The sequence below is a fragment of the Athene noctua genome, chromosome 30, assembly GCF_965140245.1.
Source record: "Athene noctua chromosome 30, bAthNoc1.hap1.1, whole genome shotgun sequence".
NCBI classification, from domain to species: Eukaryota; Metazoa; Chordata; class Aves; order Strigiformes; family Strigidae; genus Athene; species Athene noctua.
The window spans coordinates 1,855,707-1,882,575 of NC_134066.1; the positions used below are offsets into that span (position 1 = coordinate 1,855,707).

General features: G+C 67.0%; 2 protein-coding genes across 3 annotated transcripts; one reads left to right on the plus strand and one right to left on the minus strand.

Annotated features, from left to right (window-relative positions):
• The first annotated feature begins 27 nt into the window (after positions 1 to 27).
• On the plus strand, positions 28 to 13,520 carry PDE1B (phosphodiesterase 1B). The gene is made up of 16 exons (XM_074929457.1): positions 28 to 180; positions 502 to 637; positions 8,449 to 8,562; positions 8,681 to 8,866; positions 9,652 to 9,718; positions 9,845 to 9,961; positions 10,053 to 10,193; positions 10,560 to 10,660; positions 11,735 to 11,860; positions 11,987 to 12,088; positions 12,199 to 12,319; positions 12,400 to 12,481; positions 12,578 to 12,707; positions 12,830 to 12,966; positions 13,177 to 13,290; positions 13,387 to 13,520. The coding sequence occupies exons 2-15, from the start codon at positions 507 to 509 to the stop codon at positions 13,272 to 13,274; spliced, it is 1,653 nt and encodes a 550-aa protein (XP_074785558.1). The 5' UTR covers positions 28 to 180; positions 502 to 506; the 3' UTR covers positions 13,275 to 13,290; positions 13,387 to 13,520.
• A 2,984-nt stretch (positions 13,521 to 16,504) lies between these two features.
• Positions 16,505 to 24,165, minus strand: PPP1R1A (protein phosphatase 1 regulatory inhibitor subunit 1A). Of its 2 annotated transcripts, XM_074929470.1 has the most exons (7): positions 24,010 to 24,165; positions 19,850 to 19,910; positions 18,944 to 18,981; positions 18,737 to 18,800; positions 18,257 to 18,442; positions 17,998 to 18,101; positions 16,505 to 17,171 (listed from the first exon to the last, which is right to left on the minus strand). In XM_074929470.1, the coding sequence occupies exons 1-6, from the start codon at positions 24,088 to 24,090 to the stop codon at positions 17,998 to 18,000; spliced, it is 534 nt and encodes a 177-aa protein (XP_074785571.1). In that variant the 5' UTR covers positions 24,091 to 24,165; the 3' UTR covers positions 16,505 to 17,171. The 2 variants fall into 2 exon arrangements, with proteins under 2 accessions (XP_074785571.1, XP_074785572.1); XM_074929471.1 differs by lacking the exon at positions 16,505 to 17,171 and having other exon boundaries at positions 17,998 to 18,092.
• Positions 24,166 to 26,869: the final 2,704 nt, after the last annotated feature.

The following is a 26,869-nucleotide window of genomic DNA, read 5'->3' on the forward strand; positions in this document are numbered from 1 at the left end:
CCCGCCCCTCCCCGCCCCTCCCGCCGGTGCCGGCTCGGGGAAAGTTGCGGCGAGCCCCGGGCGGCGGCGGCAGAGCCGGTAGCGGCGGGAGAACCGGGGAGGAGGAGGAGGAGGAGGAAGCCGGGACACGGCAGCACCGGAGCGCGGCGGTACCGGCGCTTCCCGGCCGAGCATCCCCGGGTAGGAGCGCGCAGCATCCCCGGTCGTGTCCGTCGCCCCCCCCCCACAAGCTCCCCGCGCCCCGCCGGTGCTCCCCATCCCGGTAACACCCCCCCCCCCCCCCCCCGGTGCTCCCCATCCCGGTACCCCCCCCCCCCGCCCGGTGCCCGGGATGCCATCTTAGCTCCGCCGCCCCGGCCGGTGCTGCCTGCGCAGCCGCCGGGTACCGGGCGGCGGAGGGGAAGGGAGGGAGGCGGGGGGGGGGGGTTTGGGGGGGCTGCTCGGCCCGCCGGGCCCCGGGACCGGTGGGGGGGGGCTGAGGGCGCGTCCCCGCCGCCGCAGGGGCGATGGAGCCGCCGCGGAGCCTCCCGGGGCTGGAGCCCGAGCGCGACGCGCTGGACCCGGCCGGGGGGTGCCCGTCCCCGCTGGAGATCAAGTGCCCCCCCGGGAAGAAGATCTGGGTCAAGCTCCGGGCGCTGTGAGTGACCCCCCCCCCCCGGCCCCCCCCCCCTCCTCAACAAACCGGGATCCTCCAAACCGGAACCCCCTCCCCTAAACCGGCACCCCCAAACCGGGACACCAAACCTATCCCCCCCCCCCCCATCCCAAAACCGGGACCTCCAAACGGGGTCACCCCCCTCCCCAGAAACCGGCACCCCCAAACCGGGACACCCCCCCTCCCCCCCCCCCCCGAAACCGGGACTCCCAGACTGGGACCCCCAAACCGGGCACCTCCCCCCCCAAAATCTGCGACATGCAAACCGGGACACCCCCCCCCCCCCGCTAAAACTGGGACCCCCAGACTGGGACCCCCAAACCGGGACACCCCCCCCCTCCCCCAAAATGGGACCCTCAAAGCAGGACCTACCCCCCCCCCCCAAAGCGGGATGCCCCCCCCCCAGTCTGGACCCCCAAAGTGCCACCACCCCCCACCCAAAAGCGGGACCTGCGCCCCCCCAAAGTGAAACCCCGAAACTGGCACCTCCCCTTCCAAAGCGGGACTCCCCCCCCCCCCCCCAACTAGGACCCTCAAACTGGGACCCCCAAATCACCCCCCCCCGGAGCCCACCTGAGCAGCGAACCCCCCCCAAACCCCCTGACCCCCCCCAAGTCACCCTCAGGACCCCTCCTGCACCCCTTTGGGGGGGGGCACCCATAAGCCCCCAGTGGAGCTGATGGGGCAGCTCTGGGGGTGCTGGGTGGGGGCCCCCCCCTTCTCACCCCGGCTGGCACCGGGGAGGGGCCCCCAACTCTTTGGGTGGGGGGGGGGTGTCACCCTCTGTCCCCCCAGGGTGCCACCCCGCTCCCAGGGGTGTGTTGGGGGGGGGTGGGGGGTGTTGGAGAGGCTTTGGGTGGCCCCAGGGGTGCCACCCCCTCACCCGCGTGCTCACGCGTGGGCTCGCACGTGTGCTCGCACGAGTCCTCGTGCGACGGGCGTGGGCGTGCAAGGGGCACACGTGCACGGGGCCCACCCGCACGCGGCGGCCGGCGAAGGACGCGCCCGTGTAGGGGTGCACGGGGGGGGGGACACACACGCACACGCGGGGACGTGGACGGGAGCCACGTGCTCGTGTTGCACGTTCACCGGCCCCCGGCGTGTTTCACACGAGGCCGGGGCGTGAAACGTCTGTGCCTGAGTTCTCGGGGTGCGCGTGTGCGAGGGCCGAGCGTGCAAGCGGCTGCGCCGCACGGTGCTGGGGGTATGCACACGCGTGTGCAGGGAGGTGTGTACACACGCGTGTACAGGGAGGGCGTGCGTGTATATATACACACGTGTGTGGCGTATGTACACATGTGTGTGCAGGGAGATGGCGTGTGTGTGTATATATACACGTGTGTGCAGGGGGTGTGTGTGTACACACACGTGTGGGGAGGTGACGTGTGTACACACACCTGTGGAGAGGTGGTGTGTGTGTACACACGCGTGTGCAGGGAGGGCGTGTGTGTACACATGTGTGCAGGGAGGGTGTGAGTGTACACATATATACACACGTGTGTGTGGGGAGGGGGCATGTGTGTACACACGCGTGTGCAGGGAGGGCGTGTGTACACACGCGTGTGCAGGGAGGGTGTGTGTGTACACATCTATACACACATGTGTGTGGGGAGGGGGGCGTGTGTGTACACACGCGTGTGCAAGGAGAGGGTGCGTGTGTCTATACACACACGCGTGTGCGGGGCGGGGGCGCGTGTGTGTACACACGTGTGAGCGGGGAGCGCGTGTGCACACACGTGCAGGTGTGCGCGCGCGTGGGCTGCGCTGCGCTCCCGCTCTCCCCCCACCCCCGCCTGCCCCCCCCCTCCCCGCAATTGCCGGTGGCTGCCCCCGCAGTGGGGGGGGGGGGGGGGGGGGGGGTTTGGGGGGGTCACTGACAGTGTGACTGTGCCCCCCCCACCCCCCCCCAGCACCCAGGGACCCCAATTTGGCCGGGGGGGGGAGGGGGGGGGGCTGCAACATGTCCCCGGGGTGTGGGATCCCCCCCCCCACCCTCCCCCGAGTGTTGGGGAGCGATGGCAGGTCGCGGGGGGGTCACTGGGGGGGGCAGCAGCACCCATGGGTGCACCCCGGGGTGTCCTGGGGGGGGGGGGGCACACACACCTCAGCGCTGGCTGCACCCCGAGGCCATCCAGGGGCACAGGGTGGCCTTTGGGGACACTGGTGCCACCTGAGGCGGAGGGGGGGGGCTGTGGGTGCTGGCAGCGCCCCACGGGAGGCCCCGGGACACAGCGGGGGGGGGTGTGACAGCAGCGGGGGGGGTGTGACAGCAGCGGGGGGGTGGCCCGTGGGTGGTGACAGGCGGCCCGTGGGCGCGGGTGGCACCCGCCTGGCAGCGTGACGCAGCCGTCCCCTGTCCCCAGGCTCCGGCGGGGGGGTCCCAGCACCCTCCGGGAGGGGTGAGTGTCACGGGGGACACCCCCCACCCCCCCCCAAAGTGACCGGGGGTGGCGGGGGGGGGTCAGCGGCCGCGGGGAAGGTGACAGCCACCTTCCCCAAGGTCACGTCCGCCCGCGCTGGCGTCGAACGTGACGTCTGGGCCCCCCCCCCCGGCCCCCCGCGGGCGCTCGCTGCTGTTTGTCACCGTCACCTTGGCCGGGGGGACGCGGGGGGACGCGGGGGGACGCGGGGGCCCCCCCCCCCCGCCTCGTGGAGCCGCGGGCGTGCGCCGGGCACACGCGTGTGCGTGCGTGTGCACGCGCCCGGGCGTGTGCTTGCGAACAGCCACGCGTGGGAGCTTGTGCGTGCGCACACACACGTGTGAGGGGGCACACGTGTGTGCGTGGGAACTTGCACACGCACACACAGGCGTGGAAACACACGTGCGGGAGCTTGCACGTGCACGCACAGGTGTGGAAACACACGTGGGAGCTTGCACACGCACGCACATGTGTGGAAACACACATGTGGGAGCTTGCACACGCACACACATGCCTGCAGACTCACACAGGCATGTGTGGGAGCTTACACGTGCACACGCACATGTGTAGATGTGCACACACATGTGTGGGAGCTTGCACACACACATGTAGATGTGCCTATACATGCGTGCAGACATGCACAGACACCTGTGGGAGCTTGCACACGCACACATATGTGTAGATGTGCCTATACATGTGTGAAGACATGCACACACATGGAGCTTGTACATGCACACACATGCGTGTAGATGTACACACATGTGTGGGAGCTTGCACATGTACACACATGCCTGCATACATGCACAGACACACGTGGGAGCTTGCACACACACACATGCATGTAGATGTGCACATACATGTGTGCAGACACACACGTGTGGGAGCTTGCACACACACACCCCTGCAGACACACACGCCTGCACACACACATGGCAGCTTGCACACATGCGCATGCATGTAGATGTGCACACATGTGTAGATGTGCACACACATGTGCAGACACACATATAAGAGCTTGCGCACACACACACGTGTAGATGTGCGCATACACACGTACAGACACACACACGTGTGGGAGCTTTCACCCACACACACGCCTGCACACACATGTGGGAGCTTGATCATGCACACACGTGTAGATGTGCACACACATGTAGATGCGCACACACAGGTGCGGACACACACATAGGAGCTTGCACACGCACGCACACGTGTGTAGGCGTGCACACACAAGCCTGCAGACTCACACCCACGTGTGCACACGCACACACACGCGTGCAGGTGCGCACACACGCGTGTAACAGCCCCCCCCAGCGTCTCCACCGCTCCCCAAGCGCACACGCGTGTGCTCAGCGTGTGACCAGGCCGCGATCACGCTAACGGGGCCCGGGAGGTCATTAGGGGCTGGGGGGGGCCGGGGGGGGGACCCCGGGGGTGACACCGCGGGGGGGGGGGGGACATGGGGACACTTTTGGGGCGCGGGGCGGCGGCCGCTAATTAAACCCAATTACAATTCCCGGGCAGGAGGATCCCGCTGCCCCCCCCCCCGCCCTCCCCGGTGTCACCCGGCCGTGGGGACACGGTGGCTTTGTCCCCAGCGGGGGGGGGGGGGAACCCTGTGACCCCCCCTGCACCCCCCCCGCACCCCGTGCCTCAGTTTCCCCAAGGGACAGAGTTGGTGGGGACAGGCCGGGCCATGTGCCACCCCCACGGCGGGGACACGGGGTGACAGTGCCCGGACGGTGCCACCGGCTGGGGGGACACAGCGGGTGCTGGGGGCAGCGATGGGGGCCAGTGGGGACCAGTTGGGTGCTGGTGGGGACCAGTGGGTGCTGGTGGCAGTGACTGGGGGGCCAGTGGGTGCCGATGGGGACCAGTAGGGGCCAGTGGGGACCCAGTGGGTGCTGGTGACAGGGGTGGGGACCGGTGGGTGCCGATGGGGACCAGTTGGGTGCTGTGGGGACCAGTGGGTGCCAGTGGGGACCAGTTGGGTGCCAGTGGGGACCAGTTGGGTGCCGATTGGGACCAGTTGGGTGCTGATGGGGACCAGTTGGATGCTGATGGGGACCAGTTGGGTGCCGATGGGGACCAGTTGGATGCTGGTGGGGACCAGTTGGGTGCTGATTGGGACCAGTGGGTGCTGGTGGGGACCAGTTGGGTGCCAGTGGGGACCAGTGGGTGCCAGTGGGGACCAGTTGGGTGCCGATGGGGACCAGTGGGTGCCGATGGGGACCAGTTGGGTGCCGATGGGGACCAGTTGGATGCTGGTGGGGACCAGTTGGGTGCCGATTGGGACCAGTGGGTGCTGGTGGGGACCAGTTGGGTGCCAGTGGGGACCAGTTGGGTGCCGATGGGGACCAGTGGGTGCCGATGGGGACCAGTTGGATGCTGGTGGGGACCAGTTGGGTGCCGATTGGGACCAGTGGGTGCTGGTGGGGACCAGTTGGGTGCCAGTGGGGACCAGTGGGTGCCGATTGGGACCAGTTGGGTGCTGGTGGGGACCAGTGGGTGCCGATGGGGACCAGTTGGGTGCTGATGGGGACCAGTGGGTGCCGATGGGGACCAGTGGGTGCCGATTGGGACCAGTTGGGTGCTGGTGGGGACCAGTGGGTGCCGATGGGGACCAGTGGGTGCCGATGGGGACCAGTTGGGTGCTGGTGGGGACCAGTGGGTGCCGATGGGGACCAGTTGGGTGCTGGTGGCCGCGCCAGCGAGGCCTCTGGGAGGGCCCAGGGTGCCCAGAGCTCTGACCCAGCCCCGGACAGGGACCATGTCCCCGGGGGGGGGGTGTGTGTCACCCCCCCGTGTCCCCCCCGTGTCCCCACCCCGGGGGGGCCGCGCCGGCGGGTGCGAGCGAGGCGGCGGCAGCGGGGGACACGGCAGCGGGCGGGGGCGGCGCTTCCCCGGCGGCAGCAGATGGGGTGTCCCCCCCCCGTCACCCCCCCGCCTCCGCGCCCCCCGACAGACACACAGACACACGGACAGATGGCCGGGGGCCGCCGGCTGCGGGCACACGCGTGTTCAGGCGTGTGTCAGACGGGGAAGGGCTTGCCTGGGGTGGGGGGGGTCAGCGTAGCTCCCTGCACACATGTGTGGTGGAAAGGAGTGCACGTGTGTGTGTTGGAAAGGAGTGCATGTGTGTGCACACGTGTGTGTGGTGGAAAGGGGTGCACGTGTGTGTGTTGGAAAGGAGTGCACATGTGTGCACACGTGTGTGTGAGGTGGAAAGGGGTGCACGTGTGTGCACACGTGTGTGTGAGGTGGAAAGGGGTGCACATATGTGCACACGTGTGTGAGGTGGAAAGGGGTGCACGTGTGTGCACACGTGTGTGTGGTGGAAAGGGGTGCACTTGTGTGCACACGTGTGTGTGGTGGAAAGGGGTGCACACGTGTGTGTGGTGGAAAGAGGTGCACTTGTGTGCACACGTGTGTGTGGTGGAAAGGGGTGCATGTGTGTGCACACGTGTGTGTGTGGTGGTGTTCATGGGGGCACATGTGGTGTGTATGTAGCTGTGGTGTGAGTGCGCGTGTACGTGGGTGCGTGTGTGTGTATGGTGCACACGTGTGTGCAGGGTTGGGTAAGCGTGTGTCTGTGTGTACACGTGTTCACTTCCATGTGCACACACCTTGCACATCTATTCAGGCAGGCACACGCGTGTGCACACCCGTTGTGTGTGTGCGCGCGCGCACATGTTCACTCCTGTGTTCACACACGTTGCACATTTATTCGGACATACATGTGTGGACACACATGTGTGCACACCCAGTGTTTGTGTGTGCATGTATGTGTTTGTATGTGCGTGTGTGTGTGTGCACGTGTTCACCCCTGTGCACACACACCTTGCACACGTGTTCGGGCGCACGTGTGCATACACACACACGTGCGCACCCATCACGTGTGTGCGTGTGCGTGTTCACTCCCGTGTGCACGCCCTTTACACGCCTGTTCAGGCGGACACACACGTGTGCACATGCGCTCTGTGTGCGTGCACACGCGTGTTCCCACCCGCCGTGTGCACGGATCCGTGAGCTCTCCCTGCCGGGCCCCAGGGGCAGCTCTGGGTGCCGGGTGCAGGATGAGCTCTGGGTGCTGTGCAGGGTGCTGAGTACCGGGTGCGGGATGAATTTTGGGTGCGGGGTGATCTCTGGGTGCTGTGCAGGGTGCTGGGTGCTGGGGGCAGCTCTGGGTGCCGGGTGCAGGATGGACTCTGGGTGCAGGATGAGCTCTGGGTGCTGTTGGGATCATCTCTGGGTGCTGGGTACCGGGTGCAGGATGATCTCTGGGTGCAGGATGAATTCTGGGTGCTGAGTTCTGGGTGCAGGACGTGCTTTGGGTGCCGGCTGATCTCTGGGTGCTGTGCAGGGTGCTGGGGGCAGGATGAGCTCTGGGTGCTGTTGGGATCATCTCTGGGTGCTGAGTACCGGGTGCAGGATGAATTCTGGGTGCGGGGTGATCTCTGGGTTCTGTGCAGGGTGCTGAGTTCTGGGTGCAGGATGTGCTTTGGGTGCCGGGTGATCTCTGGGTGCTGTGCAGGGTGCTGAGTACCGGGTGCAGGATGGACTCTGGGTGCAGGATGAGCTCTGGGTGCTGTTGGGATCATCTCTGGGTGCTGGGTACCAGGTGCAGGATGATCTCTGGGTGCTGTGCAGGGTGCTGGGTGCTGGGTGCAGGATGAATTTTGGGTGCGGGATGAGCTCTGGGTGCAGGACGGACTCTGGGTGCTGGGTGTAGGATGAATTCTGGGTGCTGAGTTCTGGGTGCAGGATAATTTTTGGGTGCAGGATGTGCTTTGGGTGCCGGCTGATCTCTGGGTGCTGTGCAGGGTGCTGGGTGCCGGGTGCAGGATGGACTCTGGGTGCAGGATGAGCTCTGGGTGCTGTTGGGATCATCTCTGGGTGCTGAGTACCGGGTGCAGGATGAATTTTGGGTGCAGGATGAGCTCTGGGTGCTCTGGGGACAGCTCCGGGTGCCGGGTACCAGGTGCAGGATGAGCTCTGGGTGCTGTGCAGGGTGCTGGGTGCCGGGTGCCGGATGAATTCTGGGTGCAGGATGAATTCTGGGTGCAGGATGAGCTCTGGGTGCTGTTGGGGTCACCTCTGGGTGCTGGGTGCCGGGTGCCGGATGAATTCTGGGTGCAGGACGATCTCTGGGTGCTGTTGGGGTCACCTCTGGGTGCTGGGTGCCCCCCCCATACCCCCAGGCGCTGCCCACTCGTGTCAGGGCGCGCGTGTGCGTGTGTGTGCGGGGTGTGCGGGGGGTGCGTGTGTGTGTGGGTGCGCGGGGTGGGTGTGGGTGCGCGGGGTGGGTGTGGGTGCGCGGGGTGGGTGTGGGTGCGCGGGGTGTCACCCCCTCAGGCCCCCCCGCCCCCCCAGGCTGCGGTACCTGGTGAAGCAGCTGGAGACGGGGGAGGTGAACGTGGAGGAGCTGAAGCGGAACCTGGAGTACGCGGCCTCGCTGCTCGAAGCCGTCTACATCGACGAGACCAGGTGCGGGCAGGAGCCGCGCGGCGGGCAAGCGGGCCACGCTGGTGGCCACGGTGGCCACCGCCGATGTCACTGTGTCCGTGGCCCCGTGGTGTGTCTGTGTCCCCCCCCCCCCCCGCAGGCAGATGCTGGACACGGAGGATGAGCTGCGGGAGATGCGCTCGGACGCGGCCGTGCCCTCCGAGGTGCGGGACTGGCTAGCGGCCACCTTCACCCAGCAGGCCCGAGCCAAGGGGCGGCGGGCGGAGGAGAAGCCCAAGTTCCGCAGCATCGTTCACGCCGTCCAGGCCGGCATCTTTGTGGAAAGGTGGGTGCTGGGGGCACCCCCTGGGGGGATGGGGTGGGGGAGATGAGGGGAGGGGGACATGGCTGGGAGGGACGGAGGTCCCTGCCTGTCCCATGGCACCCAGGGGGTGTGCCCAGCACCCAGGGGTGGTCCCCAAGCACCCAAGTGGGTCCCCCAAGTAGCCAGGGGTGGTCCCTGAGCACCCAGGGGCTGTTCCCAGCACCCAGGGGTGGTCCCCAAACAGCCAAGTGTGTCCCCCAAGTACCCAGGGGTGGTCCCTGAGCACCCAGGTGGGTCCCCAAGCACCCAGGGGCTGTTCCCAGCACCCAGGGGCGGTCCCCAAACACCCAAGTGTGTCCCTGAGCACCCAAATGGGTCTCCAGACACCCAGCTGGGTCCCTGAGCACGCAAGGGTGGTCGCCAAACACCCAGGTGGGTCCCCAAGCACCCAGGGGTGGTCCCCAAACACCCAAATGTGTCCCCCAAGTACCCAGGGGTGGTCCCCGAGCACCCAAATGGGTCTCCAAACACCCAAGTGGGTCCCCAAGCACCCAAGGTGGGTCCCTGAGCACCCAGTTGGGTCCCCAAGCACCTGGACTGTCCCTGTGACCCACCTGGGTCCCCATGTACCAGGGTCTGTCCCCCAACACCCGGTTAAGTCCCTGAGCACCCAGGTCTGTCTCCTGCCCCCAGGGTTTGTCCCCTGGCACCTAAAGTCTGTCCCTGAGCACCCAGGTGTGTCCCCCAGCACCCAGGTGTGTCCCCCAGCACCCACATCAGCCCTCACACCCCCCCCCCCGTTTCAGGATGTTTCGCCGGACGTACACGGCCGTGGGGCCCAGCTACTCCACCTCCGTCTTGAACTGCCTGAAGGTACCGGGGGGGGGGAGCACCCCCGGCGTCACCGGGCTTCCCTGGGTGTGGCTGGGTGCCACTGGGCTCCCCCCAGCACTGGGCTAATGCCCAATGCCCCCCCCCCCTCACCCGCTTCCCCCCCAGAGCCTCGACCTGTGGTGCTTCGACGTCTTCGCGCTGAACCGGGTGACGGACGATCACTCCCTGAGGACCATCGTCTTCGAGCTCTTCACCCGACACAACCTCAACAGCCGCTTCAAGGTGCTCCCACACCCCCCCTTGCCCACCCATGGGTGCCCCCCCGGGGGCTGGGTTCTGAGCTTTGCCCACACGAGCCCGTCCCGTGGCGCAGATTCCCGCCGTCTTCCTGACGACGCTGCTGGACGCGCTGGAGGCCGGTTACGGAAAGTACCGGAACCCCTACCACAACCAGGTCCACGCCGCCGACGTCACCCAGACCGTCCACTGCTTCTTGCTCCGCACCGGAATGTTGGTACGGGGTGCGGGGGGCTGTGGGGGGGGCACCCACGGGGGGTCTGGGCCGTGGCTGGGGCACCCAGTGCCGGTCCAGCTGGTCCGGGTGATGCTTGTTGCCGTGGAGATGCTGGCGAGACAACTGCGCTGTCACCAGGGTGATGGGGGGTATGGGGTGACACCTGGCTTTGAGGGGGGGACACATGGGTGACACCTGGCACACACGTGTGTGCCTTGTCGTGCCCGCATGGGTGTCACACACGTGGTGTGGAGTCACACGTGGCCGTGCAAGCACACGCGGGCGGAGGACCCCACACCCCTTCGTGGGGTGGCACCGGAGCATCCGGTGCCCGTCCCCGGTCCCCTGACACCCGCGTCCCCCCAGCACTACCTGACGGAGATCGAGGTCCTGGCCATCGTCTTCGCCGCCGCCATCCACGACTACGAGCACACGGGCACCACCAACAGCTTCCACATCCAGACCAAGTGAGGGGGGGTGGCACGGCACGGGTGACACGGCATGGCATGGGTGACATGGCACGGCACGGGTGACACTGCACGGCATGGGTGACGCTGCATGGCATGGGTGACATGGCACGGCACAGTGGCACAGCATGGCATGGCATGGGTGACATGGCATGGGTGACACGGCACAGTGTAGGTGACACGGCATGGCATGGGTGACATGGCACGGTGTGGGTGACACGATACGGAGTGGGTGACATGGCACGGTGCAGGTGGCACGGCAGAGCAGGCAGGGCTGGCGACCTGTTATGAGGACATGTTGGGGACACTGGGGGGGTTGGAAAGGACTGAGTGGCACCCTGGGGACACCCAGGACACCTGGGGTCACATGTGGCTGGGATACAGATGTGCTGACACCTTGGGGACACCCTGGGGACACCCAGTGCCATCGATATGGCCAGGGTACAGATGTCCTGGCACCCTGGGGACACCCAGTGTCACCGATACAGATGTGCTGGCACCTTGGGGACACCCTGGGGACACCCAGGGCCACTGATAATATGTGCTGGCACCCTGAGGACACCCAGGACACCTGGGGTCACCTATGGCTGGCATACAGATGTCCTGGCACCCTGGGGACACCCAGGGCCACTGATGCAGATGTGTCGGCACCTTGGGGACACCCAGGGCCACTGATATGGCTGGAATACAGATGTGTTGGCACCTTGGGGACACCCAGTGTCACCGATACAGATGTCCTGGCACCCTGGGGACGCCCAGTGTCACCCATACAGATGTGCTGGCACCCTGGGGACACCCAGTGCCATTGATATGGCCAGGGTACAGATGTGCTGGCACCCTGGGGACACCCAGTGTCACCGATACAGATGTGCTGGCACCCTGGGGACACCCAGTGCCATTGATATGGCCAGGGTACAGATGTGCTGGCACCCTGGGGACACCCTGGGGGCACCCAGTGCTACTGATACAGCCAGGGCACGGATGTTTGGACACCCTTGGGTCATCGCTCTCCCCAGGGGGGGCTCGGGCTGCCCCCAGCCATGCCGGGGTCCCCACTGTCCCCTCTGTCCCCAGGTCGGACTGTGCCATCCTCTACAACGACCGCTCGGTGCTGGAGAACCACCACATCAGCGCCGTGTTCCGCATGATGCAGGATGACGAGATGAACATTTTTGTCAACCTCACCAAGGACGAGTTTGTGTAAGGTCCCCGTCCCTGTCCCCGGGGTTGTCCCCGGAGGGGACACGGGGCCCTGATGGCATTTCCAACACCCCCCCCCCCCCTCCCTCCCCTTCCTCCCCACTCTCCCCTGTCCCCGGGGCGCAGGGAGCTGCGGGCGCTGGTGATCGAGATGGTCCTGGCCACCGACATGTCCTGCCACTTCCAGCAGGTGAAATCCATGAAAACGTCCCTGCAGCAGCTGGAGAGGTGAGCGCGGGCACCCACCCGGGGCAGGGAGGGGACACAGATGTGATTTTTTTTTTTTTTTTTGGGGGGGGGGGACACACAAACCTCAACGCTGGGGTCCGTCCCCCCAGGATCGATAAATCCAAGGTGCTGTCGCTGCTGCTGCACGCGGCCGACATCAGCCACCCCACCAAGCAGTGGGCGGTGCACAGCCGCTGGACCAAAGCCCTGATGGAGGAGTTCTTCAGGCAGGTAGGACCTGCGGGGGGGGGGACACATGCTGTGGGACGTGGGGACAACCCTTTGGGGACATGTCTCCCTTATCTTACCAGGGGGACAAGGAGGCTGAGCTGGGGTTGCCCTTCTCGCCCCTCTGCGACCGCACCTCCACGCTGGTGGCCCAGTCCCAGATCGGTGAGTGGTGGGTACGTGGGTCCCCAAGGTCCCCCCCCAGCCACCGGTCCTTGCCACCGTGTCCCTCATCGACGCCGTGTCCCCTCCCCGCCGCAGGTTTCATCGACTTCATCGTGGAACCCACCTTCTCGGTGCTGACCGACGTGGCCGAGAAGATGGTGCTGCCCCTCGCCGAGGACGGCACCAAGGCCAAGGGCAACCCAGCGGCCAGCGGCCAGCAGCCCAGGTCGGCCTCAGTTTCCCCTTCCCCGCAGGGGAGAGGGTAGGGGGGGGCACCTACTTCTTTCGGGAGTTTGAGGGGGTGGCGGCGGGTGCTCTGCCCCGCTCCCAGCGTCCCTGTCCCCGCAGCTCGCAGTGGCGGCAGCCGTCCCTGGACGAGCACCTGGAGCTGGGGGACATCAAAGCCGACCTGGCCGGGTTCCGCTCCACCTGGTCCAAGTACATCCAGGAGAACAAGCAGAAGTGGAAGGAGCGGGCGGCCAGCGGTAGGTGACGGCCACCACGGCCACCACGGCCACCGCAGAGGCGACCGGGACTGCCCCAGCGCCGCGCGAGGCCAAGCCTGTGCCTGGGTGGGGAGGGAGGTGACCCAAGCACAGGGTGGGTGACTCCTGGGTTGGGAGGATGAGTTAAGGGGGTCCCGGCCCCCCCGGGGGTGGCTGGAGCGGCCCCCCCAGCCCCGCGTCCCGCCGCAGGTATCACCAACCAGGCGTCCATCGAGGAGTTGTCACCCTGCGAGGAACAGCCGCCCGCGGCCCCCGGCCGGCACAGGCAGAACGGGGACGTGGAATAACCCCGGGAGGAGCGAGGTGGGTGCTGGGGGGGCGGGCAGGGACAAGGGGGTGTGTGCAAACTGGCGGGGGCTTGGTGGCATCGCCGTGCCCGTGTCCCCACCCCGCTGGCAGATCCTCGTCCGGCCGCGTGACGCCGTCTCGCCCAAAGTCTTCGACGCCATCGAGTTCAGCACCATTTGCAGGGAAGGAGCCGCCCGGGGCCGCGCACGGATCGGTGCCAACCTCCGCGCCAGGAGCAGCCCCCCAGCCCCGGCTGCCTGTGCCAAACCGGCCACCGAGCCACGTGGCTTCTGGCCACGGGTGATGGTGACGCCGACCCTCTCACTGCCACGCCAGCCCGGCACCCCCCCACCCCGCTCCGGGTTTTGTCCTTATGGCTTTTTAAAAAAGCTGCTTCTCGCCCCACGGGAGGGAGCCGGGTGCTTGCGGGGGGCGCTGGGGACAATGATGGTGACACCGGGGACAGCAGAGGGATGGAGGAGCCATGTTGGCTACGCCGATGCCCCGAGGGCCACCACCATCCCCTCTGTGCCTGCTGGCTCTGGCTGGTGACACCGTGAGGGGTGGCCCCTAATGTCCCCCTGCGCCATCCCTCTCCTGGGATTTGTGGCTCTGTGTCACCCCGGGCTGGGGACACGTCCTCGGGGGGCCTGTCCCCGGGGTCCGCTGCTCCCAAAGGCGCCTCGGAGGTTCCCCATGGGGTCCTGCCCCACGCGCTGTGGGCCAGGCTGGGAGCCGGGGGGGGCAGCGAGGTGCTGGGGGGGCAGCACGTGGGGGGCCGGAGCAGCGCTGGGAGCTGGGGCTGGGGCACAGTGTGTGAGCAGGATTGGGCCCTGGCTCCAGCATCCCCCAGCTCCAGGGTCCCTCCAACACGCCCCCTGGTCTTGGAGGAGGGTCTCCAGCCCCCCACTCCACCCACCCAGCTCCAGTGTCCCCACAGCATCCCCCAGTCCTGGGGGCCCTCCAGCACCTCCTGGCTCCGGTGTGCTCCCAGCATCGCTGCTCCAGCATGGCCCCGCCCTCCCCCCTGCTCCCTCCCGCCTTGCTGTGCCTCAAGCATCCCCCGGCATCCCACTGTGCCTCGAGCGTCCCCCGGCATCCCGGTGTGCCTCGAGCATCCTCCGGCATCCCGGTGTGCCTCGAGCATCCTCCAGCATCCTGATGAGCCTCGAGCATCCCCTGGCATCCTGGTGAGCCTCGAGCGTCCTCCGGCATCCCGATGAGCCTCGAGCATCCCCTGGCATCCTGGTGTGCCTCGAGCGTCCTCCGGCATCCCGATGAGCCTCGAGCATCCCCCGGCATCCTGGTGTGCCTCGAGCGTCCTCCGGCATCCCGATGAGCCTCGAGCATCCCCTGGCATCCTGGTGAGCCTCGAGCATCCTCCAGCATCCTGATGAGCCTCGAGCATCCCCCGGCATCCCGGTGAGCCTCGAGCATCCTCCAGCATCCTGATGAGCCTCGAGCATCCCCTGGCATCCCGGTGTGCCTCGAGCATCCTCCAGCATCCTGATGAGCCTCGAGCATCCCCCGGCATCCCGGTGAGCCTCGAGCATCCTCCGGCATCCTGATGAGCCTCAAGCATCCCCCGGCATCCCGGTGAGCCTCGAGCATCCTCCGGCATCCCGATGAGCCTCGAGCATCCCCTGGCATCCTGGTGTGCCTCGAGCGTCCTCCGGCATCCCGGTGTGCCTCGAGCATCCCCTGGCATCCTGGTGTGCCTCGAGCATCCTCCGGCATCCCGATGAGCCTCGAGCATCCCCCGGCATCCTGGTGTGCCTCGAGCATCCTCCGGCATCCCGATGAGCCTCGAGCATCCCCCGGCATCCTGGTGTGCCTTGAGTGTCCTCCGGCATCCCGATGAGCCTCGAGCATCCCCCGGCATCCTGGTGTGCCTCGAGCGTCCTCCGGCATCCCGATGAGCCTCGAGCATCCCTTGGAAATCCCGGTGAGCCTCAAGCGTCCTCCGGCATCCTGATGAGCCTCGAGCATCCCTTGGAAATCCCGGTGAGCCTCGAGCGTCCTCCGGCATCCTGATGAGCCTCGAGCATCCCTTGGAAATCCCGGTGAGCCTCGAGTGTCCTCCGGCATCCCGATGAGCCTCGAGCATCCCCTGGCATCCTGGTGTGCCTCGAGCGTCCTCCGGCATCCCGATGAGCCTCGAGCATCCCTTGGAAATCCCGGTGAGCCTCGAGCGTCCTCCGGCATCCTGATGAGCCTCGAGCATCCCTTGGAAATCCCGGTGAGCCTCGAGCGTCCTCCGGCATCCTGATGAGCCTCGAGCATCCCTTGGAAATCCCGGTGAGCCTCGAGTGTCCTCCGGCATCCCGATGAGCCTCGAGCATCCCCTGGCATCCTGGTGTGCCTCGAGCGTCCTCCGGCATCCCGATGAGCCTCGAGCATCCCTTGGAAATCCCGGTGAGCCTCGAGCGTCCTCCGGCATCCTGATGAGCCTCGAGCATCCCTTGGAAATCCCGGTGAGCCTCGAGCGTCCTCCGGCATCCTGATGAGCCTCGAGCATCCCTTGGAAATCCCGGTGAGCCTCGAGCGTCCCCCAGCATCCCGGTGAGCCTCGAGCATCCTCTGGTATTGTGATGAGCCTTGAGCATCCTCTGGCATCTCCGGCATCCCGGTGTGCTTCAAGCATCCTCCAGAATCCTGGTGAGCCTTGAGTATCCTCTGGCATTCTGGCAAGTTTTGAGCATCCTCCGGGATCCCCGGCATCCCGGTGAGCCTCGAGCATCCTCCGGTGTTCTGCTGAGCCTCGAGCATCCTCCGGCATCCCGGCAGCGTGCCCAGAGCATCTTCCAGCTCCAGCCTCCTCCCGCTCCGGCCTCCCGGCTCCGGCTGCGCTGCCCGGCCGTGGCCCCGGTCCCGGCCCGTCTGTGTTTGTACTTTTCTACCCCGCGGTAACGCGTCGTGTCCCCACCCCGGTCACCGCTGGCAGAGCCCCCCCCCTCCCTGCCCCAGCCCCTTCGCGCTCACCCCCACACGCATGTGAAATGAAGTGCCGCCGCTAACGAGCAATTAATAAAACCGTACACCACCACCACCCCCCCGCCCTTCCCGGCTCCTGCACCCGCGACTCGGCTCGACTCCAGTGGGGGGGTGACGGGGAGGGGGGAGGCAGCAGGGCTGGATTGGACCCCCCAGAGGTGGGTGCTGCCCCCCAGCACCCAAGGTGGGGATCCTGGCGCGAAGGCAATGAGGAGGCGGTGGGGAGAAGGGATCCCTTTAATTCCGGCCGAGTTTGGGGGGCGCGGGGGGGAGCAGGGGGGGTGTGTGTCCCCGTGCCTGCCCAGGCATGTGCACGCGTGTTCTGTGGGTACACACATGCTGATCACATGTGCAAAGTGCGCGTGGGGCCCCCCCATGCCTGTGTGTGCACACGCGTGTGCGTGCAGGGTGGTGGGGGGTGTGCAAACGCCCAGGTCTCCCCCCCTAAGTGCGTGCACCCCCCCCGCCGTGTCCCTGGGAGCGGTGGGGGCCGCGTGTCCCCCAGCCCTGGGGTGTGTGTGTGTGTGTGGTGACAGGGGGGTGACCCTGGGGACACCCCAGGGCTGGCAGTGAAAGGGGCGGGGGGGGTGACACGAGCTGTGCTGGGGGGGTGCTGCTCAGTGTCCCCAGTGTCACCCACCCTGGGGACCCTGGGGGGGGGCAGTGAGGGGACAGGGTGGGCAGCCCGGCTTGCCGTTGTCCCTAGAGCCCCCCCCACTCCTCCTGCCCACCCCCCCACCGGGGGGGGGACCTGCCCACGGCAGTAAAAAAAAAAAAAAAAAATTCCTCTGGAAGCCCCAAAAGCAGCCACCGAAATCTTAGAAAACGATCAGATAAAAAAAATAAAGCGGCGTTCGGCTCCTTCGGCCCGGCCGCGGCCTCGCTCCTGCCGCCGCTGGCACCTGGGGACGGGGAGGGCACGGTGCTGGGGGACGGGGAAGGGTCCCCCCCCCCCGATCCCTGCCCCATCCCCAGCAGCGCTGGTGTCACCCTCGGCCCCGGTGTCACCCTTGGCCCAGTGGCATCGTCCCCTTCCCTGCTGTGGCACCCAGGATGCGCCTGTGGTGTCCCAGTATCACCCTGGTGCCGCAGTATAGTGTCCCAGTAACCCCCAGTGCCCCAGTACCCCCCAGTGTCCCAGTACAGTGCTCCAGTACCCCCCAGTGTCCCAGTACAGTGCTCCAGTAGCCCCCAGTGTCCCAGTACAGTGCCCCTGTACCCTCGCACTGTCCCAGTACCCCTCCAGTGTCCCAGTACTCTCCCAGTGCCCCAGTAACCCGCAGTGTCCCAGTGCAGTGACCCAGTACCCCCCCAGTGCCCCAATACCCTCCCAGTTTCCCAGTACTCACACAATGGCTCAATACAGTGCCCCAGTACCCCCCCAGTACCCCATTACAGTGCCCCAGTACCCCCCCAGTACTTTCCCAGTGCCCCAGTACTCCTCAGTACCCCATTACAGTGCCCCAGTACCCCCCCAGTACTTTCCCAGTGCCCCAGTACCCCCCAGTACCCCATTACAGTGCCCCAGTACCCCCCCAGTACTTTCCCAGTGCCCCAGTACCCCTCAGTACCCCATTACAGTGCCCCAGTACCCCCCCAGTACCCCATTACAGTGCCCCAGTACCCCCCCCCGTACTTTCCCAGTGCCCCAGTACCCCATTACAGTGCCCCAGTACCCCCCCAGTACTCTCCCAGTGCCCCAGTACCTCCCAGTTCCCCAGTACATACCTACTGGCCGCTGGCAGCGCCCTTGCTGGCCCCTTCCCTCGGTGCTATATGGGTGCCCCCCTCGGCCAGGCACTGCCGCCCGTCCCCGTGGGTCCCTGCGGGTGCTGTGGGGTGGCGGGGGGGAGCTCAGCCCCCTCTGCTGCACCCCCCAAAACCACCCCAGCACCCCCAATCCCCCCCCCCCCCCCCCAACCTGCCCCCGGAGGCTCCTGGGGCAGAGTCAAGGGGCCGGGGGGGGGGGGGGAGCAGCAATACTCACGCTCGCCAGGGCCGGGGCCACCCTCGTGCGTGGCCAGTGGGCAAGTGCCACCGGGGCTGTGGCTGTGCTCGGTGTCACCGTGGTGGCAGTGGCCGGGGCCGCGCTCCTGGCCGGTGGCAGCCGCCTCCTCCTCTTCCTCGCCCTGCGCCTGCTTGCACAGGTGATGCTCCACCATCATCTGCAGCTCTGCCAGGCAGGGAGCAGCGCTGGGGGTGGGGGGGGGGGGGACGTGGGGGGCAGCGGTGACCGTCCCCACGCTCCCGGTGACACCGGGGACCCCCCCTGCGAGCTGCGTCACCTCCTTGTCCCCTCTGGTGGCATTTCCCCCCCCCCCCCACCCCTAGGCCAAGGGCTGCGCTCCTGCCCTGGGCTGCACAAAGGTGGTGGCACCCCCTGGGGTGCTGGGGAAAGGGGGGGGGACACTGTCACCCCCTGTGTGTGTCCGTGTGTCCCCCCCCCCCCCCGTCCCCCCCCAAATACCTTTCATGGTGGGGGTGGTGCGGGAAACCTTCTTCCTCTGCCGGGGTGACATGGCCAGACCCGACTGCAAGGGAAAGGGGGGGTGCGTGAGTGGGGGGGCACCCTAGGGGTACCCTGAGGGGGCTGGGGGCTGGCCCCCCCCCATGGTGGCAGCACCCTGGGGGTACCCCGAGGGTCTGGGGGCTCCCCCGTGGCAGCAGCACCTACCTTCAGCAGGGGGTTGGGCAGCCGGTCCTCATCGATCTCTGGGGGGGCACATGGGGGGGGACGGGGGGGACACAGAAGGACCAGAGGTCAGTGGTGACGGGGGCGGGGCGCTGGGCTCCATCCTGCTCCCCCCACCGTGAATCCGGCCCCACGGGGTCTGTCTGTCACTGGGTGCCATTGGGACGGGTCCCCCAGCATCACCATCGCCCCCCCCCCGCGTTGCCATGGGAACCAGCATCCCCTGCCGTGGCCCAAACTCTGTCCCTACGCCACCAGCCCCTGGGGTCACATCCTGACACCCCCGCGGGGTGATCCCCCCCCCCCCCCCAGGGTTTATTCACAGCCGCTGCCCCGAGCGGGTGCTGGGTCTGGAGGTGGCACTTGGGGACAGAGTCTCCCAGCTACTGGGGTGTCCCCAAATCAGGGGACAGACAAAACCGCACAGCTCAGGGAGCGGGGGGGAGCGGGCAGGGAGTCTGTGACAGCTGCCAGCCGGGTCCAACCCTGTCCCCAAAGGCCACATGCCTGGTTGGGCTGGTGACCGGAGCGCTCTTAAATGTCACAGCCGGTGTCCCCTGCTCCCCGTGCCAGCAGTGGTGGCCCCGCGCCGGTGTCCCCAGCACAGTGTCACCGGCAGCTGCTTCACCCAGAGATGGATGGGCTGAACGGGGGGGTGTGGGGGGGGCCCCCGATCTCAAGCGGGGAGGGATGTGGGGACAGTGCGCCAGGGTTGGGGACATGGGACACGGGGTGCTGCTGTGCCCGGCTGCAGGATGAGTCCCCGCTGCGACCAGCGCGTCGTGGGCCTCAGCGTCATGTCAGGGGGGTCCCCAAGCACCCCACAGTGGGGTCCCAGAGTGGGTTGACCCCCGGGGGGGTGACAGGGTGACACACGCGAGGACCCACCTGGGGACGACTGGTCGCTGCTCAGGACCAGGTTGGCCGGAGTCGGTCGGCGCCTCCGGATCTGGGGCGGGGCGAGGGGGACACACACACACACACACACACACAGAGGAGAGAGTTGGGACTCGCAGCTGCACCCCAAACCCCCCCACACCCACCCAGACCCCCACCAGCACCACCACGACGCCTCAATGTCCTTGTCCCCAGGGCGGTGGTGGCCTCATGGGGACAGAGGACGCCGGCCAGGGCCCGGAGCCCAGCGGCTCCCAGGGCCGGACACACATGGCGGTTAAATCAACGTCCCCCGGCCAGGCCTAACGACAGCCGGGCGCTAATTACACCCCAGCCCCGGGAAGCGCTTGGGGACATCGGTGTGTGACACCGCCGGGGCCCTGCCCTTCCTCTGCGGGCACAGTGTCCTTGGCCAAGGTCACCTGGAGCATCCCGGATTGCTCCCGCCCCTCATCCCCCCTCCCAGTGCCTTCGCTTTTGTTGTGTTTTTTTTTTTTTTTTTTTTTTTGGTGGCCCCATCGGAGGATTTGGTGGCCGTGCCCAGCGACAGCGGTGACACGGAGTGGTGACAGCGGTGACACCCCGGGCGCTCCCCCGACCCCTTTCCCTGCTGACCCAGTAACTGAGTTGCTCCAAAAAAAGAATTTCCCAGCGAGGATTCCCTAATGAGGCGGGATGCCTAATGAGATGCTGATGAGATGCTAATGAGGCGGATGAACGGCTGGGCGGGTGGAGGAAGCCCCCTCCCCACCTTCCCCGGCCCCAGCCCACCCCCCCCTCCTCACTCCCCCCCCCCCCCGGCCCCTCGCTCTGCATCTTCTCCGTGTCGGCCCCGTTGCCATAGAAACCCGCGATGTGGATTTTAAACGGAGATTAGAAGGAGCCGGGAATCGCCCGGAATCGCCCGGAATCGCCCTGTCCCTGCCAGGGACCCACCAAAGAGCCCCCCCCGGGACTTTGCTTTGGGGTCAGGGTCCAACCACCCCCCCCCACCCTGACACCCTGGCCTGGACCAGGCTCCCCCCCCGCCCAGGGCTGGATCGGGCCCTGCAGCCCCCGGTGGGGGGGGGGGGGGGGGGGGGGAAGGCAGAGCCACCCCCCCGGCTGCTCTAACACCTCCCCAGGGTGTGAGGCGGGGCTGTGTGTGTGTCCTCCCCCCCCCCAAAAAAAAAAAGGGGCTGGGGTGGGAGGGGGGACACACACCCCCCGATGTCACCTGCTCAAGGTCACCCAGGGGGAGCTGAGCACCTTGGGCTGCGCTCGCCTTCGCGCCCCGGACTGGGTGGGGGACCCAGGCGGTTCAGGCCCTCGCTGCCTCCCTCGCTCCCTCCATCCCTCCTCCATCCTTCCTCCATCCCTCCTCGCTCCCTTCATCCCTCCTCCATCCCTCCTCGCTCCCTCCATCCCTCCTCCATCCTTCCTCCATCCCTCCTCGCTCCCTTCATCCCTCCTCCATCCTTCCTCCATCCCTCCTCGCTCCCTCCATCCCTCCTCCATCCCTCCTCGCTCCCTCCATCCCTCCTCCATCCCTCCTCCATCCCTCCTCGCTCCCTCCATCCCTCCTCCATCCTTCCTCCATCCCTCCTCGCTCCCTCCATCCCTCCTCCATCCCTCCTCGCTCCCTCCATCCCTCCTCCATCCCTCCTCCATCCCTCCTCGCTCCCTCCATCCCTCCTCCATCCCTCCTCCATCCCTCCTCGCTCCCTCCATCCCTCCTCCATCCTTCCTCCATCCCTCCTCGCTCCCTCCATCCCTCCTCCATTCCTCCTCCATCCCTCCTCGCTCCCTCCATCCCTCCTCCATTCCTCCTCCATCCCTCCTCGCTCCCTCCATCCCTCCTCCATCCTTCCTCCATCCCTCCTCGCTCCCTCCATCCCTCCTCCATTCCTCCTCCATCCCTCCTCGCTCCCTCCATCCCTCCTCCATCCTTCCTCCATCCCTCCTCGCTCCCTCCATCCCTCCTCCATCCCTCCTCAATCCCTCCTCACTCCCTCCATCCCTCCTCCATCCCTCCTCAATCCCTCCTCACTCCATCCCTCCTCCATCCCTCCTCAATCCCTCCTCACTCCCTCCATCCCTCCTCCATCCTTCCTCCATCCCTCCTCGCTCCCTCCATCCCTCCTCCATCCCTCCTCAATCCCTCCTCACTCCCTCCATCCCTCCTCCATCCCTCCTCCATCCCTCCTCAATCCCTCCTCACTCCCTCCATCCCTCCTCCATCCCTCCTCAATCCCTCCTCACTCCCTCCATCCCTCCTCGCTCCCTCCTCGCTCCCTCCATCCCTCCCGGCCCGGCCGCCGCCGCTATTTTTAGATCAATCTCCACCATCGATTAAGACACGCCGCGGCCGGGAGCGGCAGGAGCTCGGCCTCGGCAGCGTCACTGCGGGGGGGGTGGGGGGGCTGCACCCTCCAACCCCCAGCGGGGGGCAGCCGGAATGGGGACAGGCTCAGGGACCAGGACAGGGTCCAGCTCGTCCCTCAGCAGGTCCCCACCGAGCTCAGGGTGGAGTTGGGGACACGGGCCTGGCACCCATGGGTGGCACCCAGGAGGGCCTGGGCAGGTGGGTGCTCCTGGGGGGGGGGTGGGGGGTGTAGGTCAAGGAGGGGGGGGACATGGGGGACTCGAGAAGACCCCTGGGGACAAGGAGGTCCTTCTGGAGGGTGGGGCTGGACAGTTGGGGACAAACCTGCAGGACATGGGGACACCCCCTCCCCGCCTGGCTGATGTGGCCGAGGGTTCTGTCAGTGCCAGCCCCCCCCCCTCCCCAATGTGGGGGACCCGGGGGGGGTTCTTCCCCTGCAGGGACACCCCAAAAAAGGGGAGTTATAAACCCGGGGTGGGGGGACACACATCACCAACTCCCCCCCCCCCCTGCCCTCCAGCATTGTCACCCGCTGCCACCACCCAGGGCCCTGCCAAGCGCTGCCCAGTCGGGGCTGAACTCCCCTGGGAGGGGAAACTGAGGCAGGGACGAGCAGGGGACACCCCAGGGCAGGGTCGTGCCTGACCCCCCCCCCCCAACACACCCCCCCCCCCTCACCCCATAACCCGACCGTGACGGGAGGTGGCCCACGGACACACGGACACCCCCCCCGCTCCTCGCTGCAGCCCAGGTGGGTGCTGGGGTGCCCCACGTCCCCCCCCCAGCAGCTCCCCGTGTGTGTCTGTGTCTGTGTGTCCCCCCCCCCGGCTCTCGCCCTCATTCCTGGGGGGGCCGCGCTGCAAATGAGCCGTGCGGCAGCCCCAGATGGTGCGTGGCCGTATTTAGCGCCGCCGAGATGCTCGCGGGGGAGGTGGCCCCCCACTCGCCCCCGCGCCGCTGGCACGCACCGGCTCCTCGCTCGCCAGCCACCCGGCTACTGGGTAACCCCCCCCCCAGTCTGGGAGGGAGGGGGGGAATGGCTGGCCCCCCCCCCGCAGCCCCTCAGTAGCATCCTCAAGCCCATCACAGTGTGTGTGCGTGTGTGTGTGGGGGGGGTGTTGTCCCAACACCCCTCTTGCCCCCCAGGGTGGCGGGGGGGGGGGCACAGCCGGAGTGGGGCGAGGGGTCAGGTTGCCCGGGGTGGGGTGGGGGGGGTCAGCCCTGCCTTGTGTCCCCCCCGCTGCCCCCGGCCAGGCCATCCTGTCCCCAGCGCTATTCTGGGATCCCCTCCAGGGGTTGAGCAAGGGCTGGAGGGCCCCGGGGGGGGCCGTAACCCTACACTACCCCCCCGCACACACGCCCCCCCACGCCCCCCCGCCCCGGGACCGTCCCGGCGGCGTCGCGCTGAGCCAGCACATGGCCCTGGCACCGCCACCCCCGGTCCCCCCCGGTCCCCCCCGGTCCCCACGGGGGGGTTTGGGGCTGCTCTGCGCGGGGGGGTGGGGGGGGTGTGACACACTGAGGGGGTGTGGGGTGTTGTCCCCGGTACCGGGGAGCGGGGGGGGGGGGGGGTTACACCCAACCTAGCAGCGTCCCCGTGTCACCCGGGGGGGGGCCACCACCGCCCCGACACCGCGGCCGCAGCCTCTCGTACCCCCCCCACTCCCCCTCCGGTAGGACCACCCGGCTCCCCCCGCCCAGCCCCGGGGTGTTCCCGGTGTGTGTGTGTCCCCCCCCCTCTCCGGTGTGTGTCCGTGTCCCCCCCCCACACTCCCCCCCCCCGCACCTGCTCGGCCGCCTCCGGGTCGAGGTGCGGCTCCAGCAGCGGCACCGTGAACTGGATCTTGCGGGGGCTGTTGGGCTCCATAACGGGCGGCGGCTCCGGTGGCTCCCGGTGGCTCCCGGTGGCTCCCGGTGGCTCCCGGCCCTGCCCGGGCCGCCCCGCCCCGCCCCGCCCCGCCCCGTCCCGCCCCGCCCCCGCCGGTCACCGCCCGCGGCCGCAGGGTGGGAGCTGCCGGGACAGACGCAGGGACAGAGGGATGGACAGGGGGGACGCTGCGCCGGGAGAGCCGGGACGGACAGAGGGACACGGGGAGGGACAGAGGGACACGGGGAGGGACAGAGGGACAGATCCCGGGACACGGGGAGGGACAGAGGGACACGGGGAGGGACAGAGGGACAGATCCCGGGACACGGGGAGGGACAGACGGACACGGGGAGGGACAGAGGGACACGGGGAGGGACAGAGGGACTGATCCCGGGACACGGGGAGGGACAGACGGACACGGGGAGGGACAGAGGGACATGGGGAGGGACAGAGGGACAGATCCCGGGACACGGGGAGGGACAGACGGACACGGGGAGGGACAGAGGGACACGGGGAGGGACAGAGGGACTGATCCCGGGACACGGGGAGGGACAGACGGACACGGGGAGGGACAGAGGGACACGGGGAGGGACAGAGGGACAGATCCCGGGACACAGGGAGGGACACACGGACACACGGACACAGGGACGGACACAGAGGCAGATTCTGGGACACAGGGATGGACACAGGGACACAGGGACGGACACACGGACACAAGGACGGACACACGGACACAGGGATGTACACGCGGACACACGGATGGACACAAGAACGGGCCCTGAGACACAGGGACGGACACATGGACACAGGGATGGACACACGGACACAGGGATGGACACACAGACACAGGGATGGACACACGGACACAAGGACGGACACACGGACGCAGGGACGGACACACGGACACACGGACACAGGGATGGACACAGGGACAGACACATGGACGGACACACAGACACAAGGATGGACACACGGACACAGGGACGGACACATGGACACAGGGATGGACACAGGGACAGACACATGGACGGACACACAGACACAAGGACGGACACACGGACACAGGGACGGACACACGGACGCAGGGACGGACACACGGACCCAGCGATGGACACACGGACACAGGGGCAGACCTACAGACACAGGGACGGACACACGGACACAAGGATGGACACACAAACCCAGGGACGGACACACAGACACAAGGATGGACACACGGACACAGGGACAGACACACGGACACAGGGACGGACACACGGACACACGGACGGACACACGGACACACGGACAGATCCCAGGACAAAGACCTGCGGCACAAGGACAGACACACAGACAGGCCCTGGGCCGGACATCGGGACACAGAGACACGTGGACGCCGGGACAGACACGTGTGTGACACACGGACACGGGGACGGACACACGGACACCTGGGCTGACGGACAGCGGGACACGGTGACACGTGGGGACAGACCCACGGGCAGATGGACCCCGGGACAGACGGACACCGATAGACGGGCGCATGCTCGGGCACAGACACGTGTGTGTGTGCACCCCCGTCACGCGTGTGCACACCTGCTGACACGTGTACCCCCCCCCACGTACACCCCATGTGTACGCCCACATGTACCCACACACTTACACACCCACACATGTACCCCCACACACGTACAACCCCACACGTGTACCCCCACACACATACACCTCCCCACATGTACCCCCACACGTGTACCCCCACACATACACCCCCCTGTGTACCCCCATGTGTACTCACACACATGTACCCCCACACATGTACACCCTCATGAGTACCCCCCACATGTACCCTCACATGTATACCCACTCATGTGTACCCACACACATGTACAAACCCACACATGTACACCCCCACATGTGTACACCCACACACATGTACAACACCACATGTGTACACCCCCACACATGTACCCCCTCACATGCACCCCCATACATGTACAACCCCACACATGTACCCCCCACATGTGTACGCCCACACACATGTACCCCCCCACATGTACCCCCCACATGTGTATGCCCACACACATGTACCCCCACACATGCACCCACACACATGTATCCCACATTTACACCCCCCACATGTACCCCCCCATGTACCCCCTCACATGCACCCCCATACATGTACCCCCCACAGGTACAACCCCACACATGTACCCCCCACATGTGTATGCCCACACACATGTACCCCCCACATGTACAACCCCACACATGTACCCCCCCACATGTGTACGCCCACACACATGTACCCCCCCACATGTGTACGCCCACACACATGTACCCCACACATGTACACCCCCACACATGTGTATGCCCACACACATGTACCCCCCACATGTGTACGCCCACACACATGTACCCCCCCACATGTGTACGCCCACACACATGTACCCCACACATGTACACCCCCACACATGTGTATGCCCACACACATGTACCCCCCACATGTGTACACCCACACACATGTACCCCCACACATGCACCCCACATTTACACCCCCCACATGTACCCCTCCCACACATGTACCCCCTCACATGCACCCCCATACATGTACCCTCACATGTACCCCCCCCACACGTGTACACCCCCCACATGTACCCCCGCACACGTGACCCCTCCCCATGTGCACACAGGCGGTGACGGGGCAGAGCCACCTCCCGAGGGGGGGTGACAAGGACAGGGCCAGCTGCCCCCCCCCTCCCGGGGGGGCCGTTCCGGGAGGCCCCAGCAGGTGCGGGGGGGGGCAAAG

Bases quoted from the DNA above. Each gene is read 5' to 3' on its own strand.
- PDE1B (XM_074929457.1), top strand. From the start codon at position 507: ATGGAGCCGCCGCGGAGCCTCCCGGGGCTGGAGCCCGAGCGCGACGCG. The intron at 10,661-11,734 runs GTGAGGGGGGGT...CTCTGTCCCCAG, and splicing joins AGCTTCCACATCCAGACCAA to GTCGGACTGTGCCATCCTCT. The intron at 12,089-12,198 runs GTGAGCGCGGGC...CCGTCCCCCCAG, and splicing joins TCCCTGCAGCAGCTGGAGAG to GATCGATAAATCCAAGGTGC.
- PPP1R1A (XM_074929470.1), bottom strand. From the start codon at position 24,090: ATGGAGCCCAACAGCCCCCGCAAGATCCAGTTCACGGTGCCGCTGCTG. The intron at 18,982-19,849 runs GTGGGTCCTCGC...GTGCCCCCCCAG, and splicing joins CAGCGACCAGTCGTCCCCAG to AGATCGATGAGGACCGGCTG. The intron at 18,443-18,736 runs GTATTTGGGGGG...CCTGCCTGGCAG, and splicing joins CACCACCCCCACCATGAAAG to AGCTGCAGATGATGGTGGAG.